The sequence below is a fragment of the Vipera ursinii genome (assembly GCF_947247035.1).
Source record: "Vipera ursinii genome assembly, chromosome: 4".
Classification (NCBI taxonomy): Eukaryota; Metazoa; Chordata; class Lepidosauria; order Squamata; family Viperidae; genus Vipera; species Vipera ursinii.
Window position 1 is genome coordinate 97,919,892 of NC_139514.1, and position 14,971 is coordinate 97,934,862.

General features: G+C 39.1%; 1 protein-coding gene across 18 annotated transcripts in view; it reads left to right on the forward strand.

Moving 5' to 3' along the window:
- The window catches only part of LOC310639783 (WASH complex subunit 2C-like), a 52,062-nt gene that overhangs the window by 28,047 nt on the left and 9,044 nt on the right, over positions 1–14,971 (forward strand). For 6 of the 18 annotated variants that reach the window (XM_083361670.1, XM_083361685.1, XM_083361682.1 and 3 more), the window contains 7 exons: positions 2,207–2,287; positions 3,909–4,065; positions 5,482–5,662; positions 6,557–6,689; positions 8,097–8,231; positions 12,314–12,430; positions 14,571–14,678. In XM_083361670.1, coding sequence (XP_083217796.1) covers positions 2,207–2,287; positions 3,909–4,065; positions 5,482–5,662; positions 6,557–6,689; positions 8,097–8,231; positions 12,314–12,430; positions 14,571–14,678 — 912 coding nt within the window. Of the gene's footprint in view, positions 1–2,206; positions 2,288–3,908; positions 4,067–5,481; positions 5,663–6,556; positions 6,690–8,096; positions 8,232–12,313; positions 12,431–14,570; positions 14,679–14,971 lie in introns of all 18 variants that reach the window. The other 12 variants (XM_083361680.1, XM_083361683.1, XM_083361684.1 and 9 more) reach the window with 12 other exon arrangements.

The following is a 14,971-nucleotide window of genomic DNA, read 5'->3' on the forward strand; positions in this document are numbered from 1 at the left end:
AAATACAACAAATTTATCAAGATCACTAGAGGATGGATTGAGAGAAAGGAGATGAAATTCAAAATAAAAACTCAGATGTGCAACAGTCTCATTTTGTACCACCAAAAACAAAGCTTTCCAGAAACACTCTTAATATACATCGTAATTTCAGTCAGGTGTTTTTCTCGCTTTAAAACCAACTTCCTCTGAAGCACTGCTTTACTCAATTTTCTTTTTTTTAAATTCTGAGCCATAATCTTCCTTTCTTCCTTGATTGGGTTGCTTGCTCAGCCATAATCAGCAGCCCCAAAACTGAGACCAGCAAAGAAGCAGCAATACTGTATTCACTTCAGCATAATCAGGAACAATGTAAAAATATACTTCTTGTCTGTTGATTTAATGCTTCTTTTTAATATCTACATCTTACGGAACTAAAACTGAAAATCTTTTTAAAATAAAACAAATTTAATATGAAATATTTCTCATCACAGAAAATGCAAAATTAACCACCACTGTCAAATGTATCTGCAGTATATTTGACAGAAGTTGCACACTGCTGATTTAGGATTGCCAGGCAGAGAGTATGGGAATAGTTTGTCCTAAGCACATAAAGTTTGTTTTAAGTTCCCATTTTTTTCCTCCTGTGAAAAATGCAATACAACTTTGGCATATAAAATACTGTTAAGTGGTTTGTTTTGAATAAAACATTTTTCCATTCATATGTTTATGAATTTATATATGCATATAAGAATGCCCTCCATGAGACTTTAGAGAAGACAGAAATTTATTGACTGCAGATTTTCTCAGAATTTCATGGAGGGTATTCTCACATCTTATTTTTAGGGACCACTTGAAAGTTATTCCTGAGGTTTCTGCAAGAATCATGGACATGACAAAGTGGTTATTACTTCCAGGCCTACTGACAGTGCTGCATATGTAAGGAGGGCATGGTAGAGAGTTATAATTTGATTCCCATTGATGTTCATCTATTACTATACTCAATATTAACTCTAAACATAGATGTAATATAAATTAATATAATCAATATAAAAAGTATTTCCCAAGTTTTACTCATAGTTAGTAGCCTTGTCATCTCATGGCTGGATTATTGCAATAGTCAATGTGAGGTTGCCCTTGTAGAAGATGTGGAAGCTGGTGCTATATGCAGCAAACTGAGTAGTTATAGGTTACAGGTACAGGTACATAGAAGTTCATTCATGTGACACCACTACTGTGGAAGCTATTGTGGTATAGGTTAGCTTCTGGATGCAATTCAAGATACTAATCATCAATTTTAGAGCACTGTGTAGCTCATGGACTGGATATCTCCAAGTAGAATCTCATTCTCAGGTAAGATCTGGGAGAGAAAGGAAGTTCCATCATTGAGAGGAGCCCTTCTCAGTGATGGTCCTCCTTAGCTTGCTCACCATTATACAGACCTCCTTTCCTTATCACATTTTCAGAAAACCATAAAACGTAGTTCTTCAGAAAGGCATGTTGGGGATGAAAAAGACCACATATTTCAAAGTGAGGTGCATTTAATTGTTTAACAGGGAAGCTGAACAGAAGTTTGAATAGAATCTGTACAAGCCTTGAAAATGACTTATGTAAATATCAATGAAGGAGACTGGAAAAAGGAGATGGGCAGCTCAAAAATGTGAAATACGAATAAATAAAAAGGCATCAGATCTTAGCATTGGAGCACAACACCCAATGTGTATCTTCTATCATTCCATAGGATAATTATTTAGAAAATTAGCTTTCTTATTTTCATAGATGCTATGTATTTTTGAGAAGTAAAAGTACAGCTAAATAGCTTTATAATACATGAACTTAAGAAAGCTACAGTGGTGCTTAAAACGGATGAACCCTTTTGACTTGTCAATATTTCTGCGCCAATATGTGATTGGTTCTCACACAAATCCTAAGAACTAAGACAAGAGAATCCAGTTAAATGACTCAAAAAGTGAAAGAGAGTGATTGGCCCAAAGTTACCCAGCCGGGTTTCCTGCCTGAGGGGGAACCTAGAATTCACAACCTCCTGATTTGTAGGTCAGCAGCTTAATCACTACATGAAACTGATTATATTGTATTCCTTTGAGTCCATTTTATTCTGTTTACTGTGCATTGGTTAATTATGAGTTGTGTAGTAAAAATATGGAGCCTAGTAGAGATTGGTTTTTCATTGTCTGCAGTAAATTAAATTCTACTTGTGTTTTTTTTTCAGGACCTCTTTGGATCTGTGCCAAAGATGTCAAAATCTTCTCAGGAGAGAACAGCCACCTTATTTTTCAGCAGTGATGAAGAGGTACCATATTCAGAGATTATTAAAATGTGGGTCTGCAACATGAAGCCAAATTTGTTTACTATAGAACCTTCATTGCTTGGGAATTGTTTACATATGATGGTTTCATTTGTTCTATTTCAAGCCTATGTAGAACATGCAGTGCCAAATGAGCCTACTCTGCCTCTGAAGTTCTGTTGGTCCCAGATGTAAGGACTAAGATCCAGAAATAAACATGATAAAAAAACATGGAACAACCATTATATTAAATATCTTCTGTTGTTACAGGGTTGCTTTTTCTTCAGAATGTAGATTATGTGTTAAGTAGGAATTTTGAATCAGGGAGGTTGAATTTGTTCTAAATTTGTGGATCGCATGACTACAAGAGACTGGGCAAGGCATAAAGCCACCCAGCACTAAAAATAAGGAACAAAAGGTAGCAAAAACTGGGCAACAAGAAACGGATCCAAAAGATCTACATCCTTCCTAGCCAAAAACCTGGATGCAGAGTCAGCTGTTTAAGGCCCTCCTAAATACCAGGACGCGGTGGCTCAGTGAGTTAAGACGCTGAGCTTGTCGATCAGAAGGTCGGCAGTTTGGCGGGTCGAATCCCGAGTGCCGCGTATCAGAGTGAGCGCCTGTTACTCGTCCCAGCTTCTGCCAACCTAGCAGTTCGAAAGCACGTAAAAATGCAAGTAGAAAAATAGGGACCACTACGGTGGGAAGGTAACAGCGTTCCGTGCGCCTTTGGCGTCTAGTCATGCTGGCCACATGACCACGGAGATGTCCTCGGACAAGCGCTGGCTCTTCGTCTTTGAAACGGAGATGAGCACCGGCCCCTAGAGTCGGAAACGACTAGCACGCATGTGAGGGGGAAACTTTATCTTTTTACCTTTTTAAATACCAGGAAGGAAGAAGCCACACAGATCTCAAGAACCTAATTCCAGAGGGCAGGGATTATAACAGAGGCAATATTCTTTCAGAGTCTCAACAAATACCATTGTTTGGTTACTGTTGGCATACTAACCCTTTCTGATTGAATGGGCCAGCAGATACTACGTGAGACAAGCAATCCTTCAGGTTTCTAGGTAACAATCAGCACCTTAAATCACACCCAAAAGTAAACTGAAATCAGGGAAACCCACAAAGCAGAGTTACTGTATGGTCATATTGAGACATGTCTTATCACTGCCTTCACCACTCCATTCTGGAAAAGTTAAAACTTCTGAATAGTCTTCTAGGGCTATTCTAGCATGTAGAAGATCTTGCAGTATGACAGAAAACTAGGTCATGAGTCACTGAAGGATTTTAGACAAATTTTATCAGAAAGATCCCTAATTGCAGACTAGTAAAAAGACATATTCATAGGTCATAGTCATAACCTGTTTTTCATTAGGATCCCCTTTAAGCTATAAATAATATTTAATCTTATTTTGATTTCATGCTCTTAAGAAAAACATTCGAGTTATATGGTGAGATGGGTTTAGTTCTGGGTTCATATGTCACTATTTTGCTAGCGTCTTGAGTATTATGCATTTATTGATGTACTTTGATATGAACTTGACCCTCCATATTTGAACCTCTGTATCTGAATAATGAATAACAAGACTGAAGAATAATTACATAATAACTGGTATATTTTTAGGATCATTGTAATAATAAAAAAGAGGTCAAAGCTGCTTCTGAAGGAAGTGAAAAAAAGGTACCTGTAAAGTCTGCTTATGGGTCCAGTCAAGCTATTAAGAGAAGCCTCTTTGAAGAAGGAGAAGGAGAAGATGATTTTGTTGTTACCACAAAAGACAGGTAAAAGATTTAGCTACAAGAAAATAACATGTTCATTTATTAATACTGTATTTTATTTGAAAAGGATTTTTTTTTAAAAAAATAAAGATAATTGATTCAGATTTAGTGACAAAGTATCTGAATTGTTTTTTGGAAACTAGGAATTTTGAGTCTATTACTTTGTGAGCATTGGGAAATGGTTGAAGAGCATTGGGAAATGATCAGAATTAAGATTCTGTGGAGTCCAATTATTACTGAATGCTTTTTTTTAAAAGAGCAAATGCCTGATTAGCTAAGACGGTCTCCAGCAGGTACTATTTCTGAGAAAGGGGAGCATAGGTTTTTTTTAATTACCGTATTTTTCGGACCATAAGACGCACTTTTTTTCCCAAAAGTGGGGGGGAAAACGAGGGTGCGTCTTATGGTCCGAAGGTGATCCGTATGGCCAGCCCCAACCTCTGCAAGTGGAGCACGAATCGGCACGTGCTGAGAAACGCCGATCTCACGCTCCTGCACTCTCCCTCGCTCGGTTTCAGCTTCCCTTGCTACAAGAGAAAGCAGGCTGAAACGGAGTGAGGGAGATTGCCAGGAATGCGAATCGGCTGATCTCGCACTGCTGCAATCTGCCTCGTTTCAGCCTGCTTTCTCTTGTAGCAAGGGAAGCTGAAACCGAGCAAGGGAGTTTGCAGGAGCGCGAGATCGGCTGATTCGCATTTCTGGCAATCTCCCTCACTCCGTTTCAGCTTGCTTTCTGCAAGAGAAAGCCGGGCTGCAGGGCCGCCTCTGCGGGTACTGCTCTAATGCAGAGAGGGAAGGACAAAGAGGGAGGGAAGGAAGGAAGGAAGGAAGGGACAATGGGAGAGGGAGGGAGAGAAAGAGAGAGAGAAGGAGAAAGAATTTTTTTTTCTTGTTTTCCTGCTCTAAAAACTGGGTGCGTCTTATGGTCCGGTGCATCTTATGGTCCGAAAAATACTGTATTTAGTGCATTCTCAAGCACAAAAACTGTTGACATCTCTTCGTGAGAGTTTTACCTCTGGCTTCCCCAGATTCTGGGGGACCTAAAAAGGCATTCATTATTTTCAACTACCAAAGATAGAGCTGACAGGAAAATGTTAACTCCCTCTCTCTTACAAAAAGGCAAGACAAACTACAATAAATGCTTTTTGGACATATGGAAGGAACAGCATCTCCTCAGTCATAGCTCTGCCTACTACAAGAGCAAAAATGTGAAAAGATGTGAAAGAAATTGTCAGGAACAAAGGGGCAGGCGGAATGATAAAAGGGGTTGTTTTTTTGAAAAAGTAGGGAAGAATTACATAAACCATACGGAGGTTATGCCACCAATCATTTTCTTAAACTGCTATGCTAAGAATTGAGGGGAAAATAAACACTGGAGGGAAAAAAGACTGCAGGGGCTTGATTTTAAAAAAAATGAGGTCATAGGAAGAACAAACCTCAGCTGAACACCAGAAGCATTAAAAGGGTCACATTACTCACCTGTCAACACCATGAAGAAAGGAGATACTATCCATCAGGAGCAGTTGATCAGAGGATGATTGCTCAGCCAGCAACCAGCATCTCTTTAACAGAAACAGCTGTAATATCACAACTTATTTGGTCAGATCTGGTATTAGTCATTAATAAGGCAACAATCTAAGTGGAGAAAGGTAATTCTTTAAACATTGTAAGACGAATAGCTGTGCTTCCATAGAGTAGCCTTTGAGCACATGTGCTACATGGGATTATTTAATCTTTACCAACCCTTTCTGGATCTGCTACTATAGACTTTCTTCTTGCTTCCATCTTTAGTGACTAAAAAAGGTAATTGTATTCAGTTTATGGTATTCAAACTATGGCAGGTACTCAAATAATGGCAGTCTGATTACTACTGGAAGAGTTGCCACCAGGGTTTATTAGGGCTGAAGGCTACATGGGGAGTCAGAGAAACATACCAAAAGAAGTGCGGAGGTACCAATAAAACTGCATGATTATATTGATGCTGTAATCAGGAATTGGAGAGCCAATTTGGTATAGTGGTTAATACATCAGGCTAGAAATGGGGAGGCTGTAAATACTACTCCCATTTTAGGCACAAAGCCATCTGGGTGATTCTCAGCCCTAGGAAAAAGGTTATGACAAACTGCTTTTGAAATCTTGCCCAAAAAACATCAGGGACTAGCCCAGGAAGTTACCAGGAAGTCAACAAAGGCACAAAAAAGAAGAAGAAAAATCCAGAAATTATTTTTAGCTCAGAGATTTTACAATTAATTAATGTAGGCAATATAATACTTAACTAGCTTAGCTCTTAGCTTGACCTACCTGATAAAATATTTGTGAAAATAGTTATAAAGAAATAATTACAAAATTCTAGCTATTAGCTAAATCACAGATATATTATTAAAATGCCATTATAATAAAAGGTAACAAGGTAATAACAGACTTCCATCTTGGACCAAACTCCGGATCTTAATCGTTTTAAATAATGCAGGTTTGACTTTTTTTTTCTTTCAGCAGTAAAAAAACACCTCAGAAAACTGCTGCTCTATTTGAAGATGGTACCTTGCACTACAGCTCTCAACCAGCCTTAACCAGCCCTCAACCAGCCTCATCTGATGCCCAGACAATAACAGTATGTACAGATCAAGTAAGCAGTAATCCAAATTGTGACTTTGTAAACATTAAAGCTGGGGTCTTCAAACTTTATGACTTGTGGACTTCAACACAGAGAATTTCTCAGGCAGCATGCCTGGCTAAGGAATTCTGGGACTTGAAGTCCACAAGTCATAAAAGGGCCAAGTTTGAAAAAGCCCTGCATTAAAGGGCTCTCATTCACCTGAAGTCCACATGTCATAAAAGGGCCAAGTTTGAAGAGCCCTGCCCTTTCATTCACCTGATAACAGCACTTTTCATCCTATTCTTCACATGGCAGAAAGTGTAATCCTAATGACGGTGATAGCCACTTAGATGCATCCAATGAAGCTTTGAGGGGGAAAAAGGTGACATTTCTGAAGAATTATTCCTCTTAATAATCAGTTGTGGGATTCCAATCTGAAAAATTTGCGTAAGAATAGCAGAATCTTATAGAAATTTGTCAGATTATTAAATGTATTATGAGAATTTGTGGATTGGAATCTCCTGTAATCATATACATGATGAAGTGATCAAATCTAATTTATTTATTTTTACAAATAAGGTGATAAACATATCCAACACACCTCCTTTCTTCTATTTTCCGCACAACAATAACCTATGAGGTGAGTTACGCTGAGAGAGAGTGACTGGCCCAAAGCCACCCAGCTGGCTTTCATGGCTAAGGCAGGACTTGAACTCACAATCTCCCACTTTCACGCATAGTGCCTTAGCCACTAGACCAAACTGTTTCTATCCACAAAATCTTACTATAATAAATTCATTCTTTAAAAAAATATTATAAATGATGTATCCGGTTGATAACAAATACACCATGAATCTTTTAAAACAGTAAACACTACTTTGTTGTCTAAATTTAAACAGCAAAACCCAGTTATAATGTATCCTCCTATTTGTCATCTGGATAACATAGTAAATTACAAATAATAATAGAAACTTCTGAATATAAAACATTGGCTATTTTGATGTTCAAAGGCAACTGTTAGGACTGGATTTTCTGGTGAAGCAGATTAAGATAAGATAAGATAAGATAAGATAAGATAAGATAAGATAAGATAAGATAAGATAAGATAAGATAAGCTTTATTGCCTTTTTTTACTGTGGGCACAATGGCGCACATTAAAAATGTAAAAACGTATGTACACATACATAACACACTTAAACTACTATATATACATAAGTGAACAAAATTCTGTGAACAATTAGCGGTTCCCTCTGAATTGGAATTTCATGAATTTCTGAGCTAATTGTAATGCAAGATGCATATGTGTATCCATCAGTTAAGCACTGATTGTGAACATACATGAAACCTACAGGCCATTTGTAGCATGGGTGCTTATACTTGTAAAAAATAGAGTTTTATAGAGAAGGGTAGAATCCTCATCTTTTACTTCTTGATCAGCAGAAAGATTTCTTGGAAACACCTCAAAAGAAATTAATGGAAAAGAAGGCAGGATCTTTAGAAGAATCTGGTAGACATCATGGTTATGATGTTGGAGAAGCAGGAAATGTACTGGAGCAACAAAGGAAGGAAAAAGTGAGGAAAAACTTTGTATATATTATGTATATGTTGCTACATACCAATGGTGCAACGTTTTATAAAAATTCTCTTAAGATTTCAGTCCTTTCCACCCCATATTTTCCCATTGTTCCATATGCATATTATAACCATTTTTTTATCATACATTATCTCACTTCTGTTTCAAATTTCAGTAAAAGCTTTATTTCAATAATTACATGTTCATTGGTACACAATTCTATTGCAAATTTATCTTACGCTATTCAAAACCATAAATTATTTTTTTCTACTCTAAACCTTTATGCCAGTTGAACATAAGAAAATCATTGGCAGGTACATTCCTCTGCCACCAGTTTTCTTTTATTTTAACTTCCCCTTGACAAAATTCTGATTTCTCACAATAGATAAGTCATTTTTGTTTTCTAATATTTCTCGCCTGTAAATGTTTTTTTGTGCTGAGAAGCATAAAGGCTGAGTTTGTATCGTATAACTTAATGATTTTTAACCTTTGTTTTATTGTACAACAGAGTTATCCATCTTGCAGTCAGCCAGATGTTCAGATTGGATTTGGCGGTTTGTCTGCCTAGCAAGTCCTTCCCAAGGACCTGGAATAGGCAGATGTTGATGCTTAATGGTGTTACAGATATTGCCACAGGATATAAGCTGTTCTGAATAAAGTTGCCTTTGCAATTGACTGATGGTGAATTTGTCAATATTGATGGTGTTCAGGAGATGCTCCTGTTATTTTGAGATTGCAGGCAAGTTGCCCATTACTATTGGTGTTACCTTTGCTTCCTTTTGCTACAGTTGTTTTATTTCTCTTCACAGGCTTTTGAGTTCTTCAGTTTTTTCTCTCGTATTCTGTTGTCTTCAGGTACTGCCACATCCACTATCCAGACTGTTTTGTCTTTTTTATTGACAATTGTTAAGTCTGAGGTGTTATGTGGCAGGTGCATGAAAGTTTGAATTCTAAAACAGAGGTCCCCAATCTTTTGGGCACCAGGGACCAGTGCCATGGAGAATGTTTTTTTTGCAAACCACAGGGTGTGTGGTTTTGAATACTGCTTGCATCCTGAGGATGGAGCTTTGCTTGTTTGTGTGGCCCGCTTGCTGGCATACTGCAGACCGATGCCGGTCCAGAGACCCCTGTTCTAAAATCCCAGAGCACTTTAGCTTCTTCATTTTCTATGACTTTCTCTATTTTATGGTCCCACCGGTTCTTCCTTTCAGGCAAATGGTATTTCGTGCAGGTCTTCCAATGCACCATTGTTGCTACTTTGTCATGCTTCTGCTTTTAGTCAGTCTTCTTGCAGCAACCAACAAGTGATCCACTGTTTCTTTAGCTCCTTTGCAGGGGCAGCACTTGCTAACTGTTGCTGTCATCACAATTCTAGATTTTTATGCATTTGTTCTTAAGTTTGTGCAGCCAGAATTAACTCCTCTGCCTCTTTCTTCAGATTTTCTGCTGTTAGCCATTGCCAGGTCTTGTTACAATCTGTTTTCCCTGCTATTTTTTTAATGTACTGGCCATGTAATGCTTTGTCTTCCTGTGCCTGTTTTCTGTTCTTCATTTTGTCTTTCTTTTAGGCCAGTTTGGCCTTTCAGTAGGTGCTTCTGGTATACTAGCTTCAGTGGATCTTCTTCACTGCCCTTCAGATTTTCTTCCAATGCCCTTTTTTCCTCTTCAAGTGTCTGATGCACTTCCAACATTCCATGCCCACCCATTTTCTTGTGGCAAGTAGAGTCTGTCAACATCACTCTGAGAACGAAGGGCGTGATTCATTGTCATTTTTCTAGTCTTCCTGTCCAGGGCTATTAATTCTGCTTGAATCTAGCACATTATTCCAGCTGTGTATCTAATGCCTAGCCGTTAATTGCCTTGATGGTATTTCCTCCACTGAGTTTGGCCTTTAAGAACTTCTTCACTGTCTTAATGTATTTTACTTCTAACCTTTTTCTTGACTTGAGTGAGCTTGAAGGATGCCCAGATATTTGTAGTGATCTTCATATAGATTCTTGGTATGATTTCCAAAGGGCATCTCGATTTCTCAGTTTTTACTGTGTTTTCCCTGGAAATGGTAAGTGTGGCACATTTGCCCAGTCCAAATTCCATCGTGATGTCTTGGCAGTATATCTGGACAGAGCTGAGCAGTGATTCTATTTCAGTTTTTCCATTCAGCTTCAGATCATCATGTAAAGGTGGATCATCATCACATAAAGGAGGTGGGATAGCCTGGCAGATATTTTTGATGTTTGATAACCATGACTGACATGTTCAGTATTTTTGACTGATGAATCAGTGCATTGACAAGCAGTAGTGATTTTTATTTTTATTTTTTTATTTTAATCCCATTTATATCCCGCCCTTCTCCGAAGACTCAGGGCGGCTTACAATCTAAGCACAAATCAATGTGCTTAGCAATAGTGAGTGATAGTGAGTCTCTGTGAAAGATTCCTCTCTTGATGTTAACCTCTCCCAGTCTTTCATTATTGGTCAGCAGTTGTGTCTTCCGTTGTGCCACTGATCTTTACACTTTTTTTGGGGGGGGATGTTCCTACTGACTCCTATTTTTTCTAGCCACTTCATCCAACCGTGGCAGGAAGTCAAATACCTTCTTGTAATTAATCCAGGCTTCTTTCAAGTTGATTTTCAATGTAACAGCCATCTTCAGAGTAGAAATCCCCCACTGGGTGTCGAGGGCAACTTGCAGAGCCAGGTCTTTAGGTTGTTACAGAAGAATAGGAGAGTAGGGAGCAATATTATTATTATTATTATTATTATTATTATTATTATTATTATTATTATTATTATTATTATTATTATTATTATTATTATTATTATTATTAATCATCCAAAGGCCAGTGCTGCAGCAGAGAAGGTTCTTCTTCTGGATCCCCACAGTCAGTTCTGTGACTGACAGGATCTACAATAGGCCTGCTCTGACAGCCGAGTACAACAGGCTAGTCATAGCGGGACAAGACAGTTCATCAGGTAGCCGGAACCTATGCAACTAAGGGCTTTAAAGGTTATAACCAACACCTTGAACTGCACTTGGAAGCAGACTGGTCGCCAGTGTTTGCAGAGTAATGTGTAATATGAGCCATAAATATTCATGCCACCCAAATCTCAGGTCTTGTTCTTTTAACTCAAAGAGCCTTCTATTTCTCAGCAGAACCTGCTCTTTCATATAAACCAAACAGCAAGTTGCAAAATATAATTTCAAATCAACTAAACCCAATCCTCTTCTTTCCGTTGCATCTTATAACACCTTGTATTTAATTCATGTTTTCTAGTGACACAAATTTAAACATATCCTTCCGCCATTGTTTAAATAGTGAATCAAGTGTCAAATCAGGTATTGTCTGAAACAAAAATGTCATTTTGGCAAGACATTCACTTTTATCACTTGTCATAGTGATACCCAGATATTTTGCTTTCTATTCAATCTTAAAGCCTATTTTATTCATCAATTCTATTTGAGCTCCTATTTTCATATTTTTGTTAACATCTTTGTCTTCTGTTTATTAAACTTGGAAGATGCTAATGTTTAAAGTTATTTTCGTTTGCCACACAATATCCTACATAAATCACATTTGTGGAGTTGAGCAAATTATTAGATATTAGATATATGTTTACTGCTCTGTATATATAAAGTGGAATAATAAACACACCAGACTTAACAATTGTAGATAAAAAAGACAAAAAAGTCTGGATAGTGGACATAGCAGTACTTGGAGAAAACAGAAGAGAAGAGAAAGAACTGAAGAAGATAACAAAATACAAAGACCTGTAAATAGAAATAGAACGATTGTGGCAAAGGAAAGCAAAGGTAGTGACAATAGTAATAGGTACCAAGGGTGCAATAGAGCATTACTTGAACATCATCAGCATTGACAATACACCATCAGTCAATTTCAAAAGATAGCTTTACTCGGAACAGCTTATATCCCGCAACAATATCTGTAACACATCTGCTTATCCCAAGTCTTTGAGAAGAACTCAATAGGCAGACAAAAATGTTAAATCCAGTCTGAACATCTGACAAATTTAATCAATTTGTCACAGGCCCATACAATAACTTCTCTCTGTGAACTTCCAGCTCTTTTTGGAGAAAGATGCCAAGAGAAAGATGCGAAGTGTGTTCAGTTTGTTTGAGGAAGAGGAGAAAAATGAAGTTATGGATTCTAGTAAGAATAAACATATTGGAATAGGGAAGGTGAGTAACGTGGGGTGGTGGGGTGGTGGAATGGGACGATTCACAGTGGGCAGTTGTGGCTGGTTGGGCGCAAAGGAGTGTGTGTGGTCGATGCGGATGACTCGGCATGACTCTGGTGGGCGTGGGAAAGTGAGCACGGATGGGTGGCTGTTAATGGCAGGACATAGTCTGGTCAGCATGGAATAATTCACCCTGGCCAACTGTACTTGGGGTCAACACAATGTCCCACCAGAAAAAAGGGGGGGGGGTTGACACCTTCCCCACCCCAGGGCCAAGAGAAGATTTGATTTGCTCCTGTTGTCTTCCCCACTTTTGAGAATTGCAACTTTGCACTGCCGTTGTGAGTCATCCCATTCCAGTGCTAGAAACCCCCTTAAAAATAGTGTTCCCTGAACCAGCAAAGTTGACTGCTGCCTCTCGGTTTAAACCCATAGACCAGCAGAAGGCATCTTGCCTGCCCTCCATCCATGTGGGTAGGGAGGGACCTGCCATGCCAGGGTCTCCAGCTGATTCCCCACCCTGCGCAGCGCAGTGGAAGCCACATGGATGGAGGGCAGGCAAAGTTGCAATTCTCAGAAGGGGAAGGACAGCAGGAACAAATCGAATCTTCTCTCGGCTCTGAAGTGGGGAAGGTGTCAACCCTCCCTTTTTTTGGTTGTGTCTAGGTAAGGTTACAAGAGCACTGACATCACCACAGAGCTTTTAATGCAGCTGGAGATTTGAGCTCTTTCAAACTTCCCCCCATTGGTCTTAAAGGAAGTTTATCTAGAGGAGGCAGTGGCTTGTCCACTGCCAGGCTCCAGCATGGGCTCCAGGAGGCACACGCTTACCTGCTGGTAGTTCAGGGAGACAAGGAGCTGGTGGGACATTGAGTTGTCCCCATGTCCATTTGGCAGGGGTAACTTGTTCCACTCCGACCCATCCACACCCAGCCATCCATGCCCACCTGCCCACACCCACCGGGTTGTGCCAAGTCATCTGTGCTGTGTCATCCACATCAACCCACCCACACCCACTCCTTGGTGCCCACCCAGCCACACCCATCTGGCCATGCCCACCCATCCATGCCCATCTGGCCGCTGTGAGGCCGCTGTGAGTTGTCATAAACCAGACACGTCAAACTCACGACGTCACGTGACATTGCGAGACACATCGGGACTATTTTGCCATTGCGGCAATGGGGTGGGTGTGGCTTCCAGATGACGTGTCTGGCCCATAGGCCGGCAGTTTGATACCCCTGTCATAGACCCTAAGTGGTCTACTAAAAATATTTAACTTGCCTTCTCTGTTATCAGTTTGTAGGACAACTTACTTTTTTTTTAGTCTGGAATAGGTTTAGGAGTTGCAGTATTGGTATCACTCCACTTTTCCCCAAAGCATCCCAATTTGCTGTAAAATATGTTAAAGCTGACAACGTGTTGTCAGTGTATTCCCCATTGTGGTCTTGCTTACTATTTTGTAATCCCTTTCTCTCCTGTATCCCCAGTCTGGGAAGGAAACAAGTCAGGCACAGAAAAGATTGCCTATACTGTAGATTGCCTACACTTCCCTCACTTTCTTCCCTTCCTGTTTGAGCATTTTCTACTCTGCAAGGGAAGAAAAAAAAGAAGCAATCTCTTTAAGCATTTCTCCTGTGCTTGATTTGTATTTTTTCCTTCTTCCCCCCTCTTGCACAGCAGAGATATTGGAGAAGAAGATTACAATACACTAAGCAGATGTACAGTGGAAAATACACCCACTGCCTGAACCAATGTAATGTTTTCTGTTTTCTATTCCTCCATTGTGTACCTTCTTGCTGTCTTTAATCCCTTCCTCTCCAATGACTGAAAGTACAAACATTAATTCCCTTCTTTCTAATTATCTCAACACCTGGGTGAATATTCCAAAGAGTAAGAAAATGGGGAAAAACAAAAGCTGAGTTGTAGTTATGTTATTTCACTCTCAACAACTGCTTTGCTTAACAACTGCTGATCCTAATTGTGGTTACTAAATAAGGACTACCTGTATGTTGCCCACCACACAACATCAGTGGGCTGTGCTATTTTTTACATACAGATGTGTTCCTCCCTCAAGTAGCTGATCTGCTCTAATTGTTACATTTTGACACTGTGTTTTGAAATAATTCAATGGGTTTTTCCAGCCTCCAGAGAAGAGCACAGGTGTGTTTCAAGATGAAGAACTTCTCTTCAGCCGTAAACTGCAGGAAGACAATGATCCTGAAGTTGACCTTTTTGCTAACAAAAAAGAGGTCAGTCAACAGTAAATGCTTTCATTTTTTCTTTACAGATTGCTTTATTTCCAAATGGTTAAATAACAAGCAGAAGTTAGACATTTCTGTTGATTTAGTGGATTGCATGTAAGCTTTAAAAAGTTTTATAATGGATTTGCTAATTGACTTTAAAGTACTCGTAAGTAATTATAAGGATGGAATATGATAGTGTAGGAAGCTATGGACCTCCAAATACTGCTAAATGACAACTCTAAGCAACCCAAATAGCAGAGAAACAGAGGGAGTATAAACTTTAAATAGGCATGTAACTT